Source organism: Pyxicephalus adspersus, chromosome 12 (assembly GCF_032062135.1).
Source record: "Pyxicephalus adspersus chromosome 12, UCB_Pads_2.0, whole genome shotgun sequence".
Taxonomy (NCBI): Eukaryota; Metazoa; Chordata; class Amphibia; order Anura; family Pyxicephalidae; genus Pyxicephalus; species Pyxicephalus adspersus.
The window spans coordinates 24393997-24395466 of record NC_092869.1 but is presented as its reverse complement, the minus strand read 5'-3'; the positions used below and the strand labels follow the sequence as shown (position 1 = coordinate 24395466).

General features: G+C 40.1%; 1 protein-coding gene and 1 long non-coding RNA gene across 3 annotated transcripts in view; one reads left to right on the top strand and one right to left on the bottom strand.

Annotated features, from left to right (window-relative positions):
• Positions 1-1470, bottom strand: part of LOC140342256 (uncharacterized) — a 91615-nt gene that overhangs the window by 20514 nt on the left and 69631 nt on the right. The window lies entirely within an intron of this gene.
• Positions 185-1470, top strand: part of NKX2-1 (NK2 homeobox 1) — a 3747-nt gene continuing 2461 nt past the window's right edge. Inside the window, exon 1 of the mRNA XM_072428374.1 lies at positions 185-778. Coding sequence (XP_072284475.1) covers positions 409-778 — 370 coding nt within the window. The 5' untranslated portion in view covers positions 185-408. The remainder of the gene's footprint in view (positions 779-1470) is intronic.

Genomic DNA, 1470 nt, shown 5'->3' with positions numbered 1-1470 from the left:
AATTCTACATGGGCAGATGATGCAAAGTTGCCTAAAATGATAAATACAGATAGATGAATAGATAGATGTGATTGTTGGTGAATGAGAAGTGAATGTAGTCTTTATTGTCGGCCCGGTGGAAGGTGTTTGCAGTGTGATCAGCATGGAAGCTAATTAGCAGCGCTCGGTGCGGCTCCATTGTCTGCGCTCCGCGCTGGCCCCGCCTCTGCTGCCTAAAACCTGGCGCCTGGCTAAAACAAACGCAAAGAAAGCTCTGAGCTCCACTCAGCCCAATTAAGGCGGACTTCAGCCGCTCTCTTACGTGTACACCCAACAAGATCGGCGTTAAGGCAACACCAGAATATTTGGAGGAAAAAAAAAAAAAAGAGGAGAGAGGGAGAGTTTTTTTTTTCTCCCAGTCTCAGAAACATGTCGATGAGTCCCAAGCATACTACTCCCTTTTCAGTGTCTGACATATTGAGTCCTTTGGAGGAGAGCTACAAGAAAGTGGCTATGGAGGGCACTGGTTTGGGGGCTCCCCTGGCTGCCTATAGGCAATCTCAGGTGTCTCAGCCTATGCAGCAGCATGCTATGGGCCACAATGGACCAGTAAGTGCAGCCTACCACATGACAGCTGCAGGGGTCCCCCAGTTATCCCACACCACCATGGGGAGCTACTGCAATGGCAACCTGGGCAACCTTGGCAATATGAGTGACCTGCCACCCTACCAGGAGACCATGAGGAATAGTTCGGCTACTGGATGGTATGGCACCAACCCGGACCCCAGATTTTCTACAAGTAAGTGCCAAACTCTTTGTGAGTATATCTCTCATATAGCATTGGTTAGAAATCATTCTGCATGCGATATTCCTGGTAATACCAGTGATAGTTTATGCTGGCAGAGTAATGGAAACCGATCCATTTAATAGTCGGATCTTTTCTGAAATTGTTTGAATTGATATGAAGTGAGACTTGTACAGGGCTGAGACATTCTCATACAGAACAAGTCCTCAGATCATGGATGCAAAATGGTTCATGGATAACTTTCAGCAGTTTTATGTGTTACTTTTCTTTTATGTCTATCTCTCTATCTATCTCTCTATCTATCTATCTATCTATCTATCTATCTATCTATCTATCTATCTATCTATCATCTATCTATCATTTATAAATCTTTCAATTTCTTTATGTTATATTTCTTCTTCTTACTTTAACTCTACATATTCTATTATCTAATTATCTATATGTCTATAATACTTTACATTAGATTTCTATATACTTATGTATTTATATATATTCAGTTTTTTATTCATTTCCCTATTTTCTAATACATGTCTGTTTTTCTTTATTTCTATTATCTATTTATCTGTGCACATCTATCCATTTATATCAATCCTATGTTATTTATCTATTGATTCTACTATCTATCTACTTATCTTTTTCTGTTCTCCTGGTAGTTGAATAGTTGGTTCTGTATCCATCTATTATCT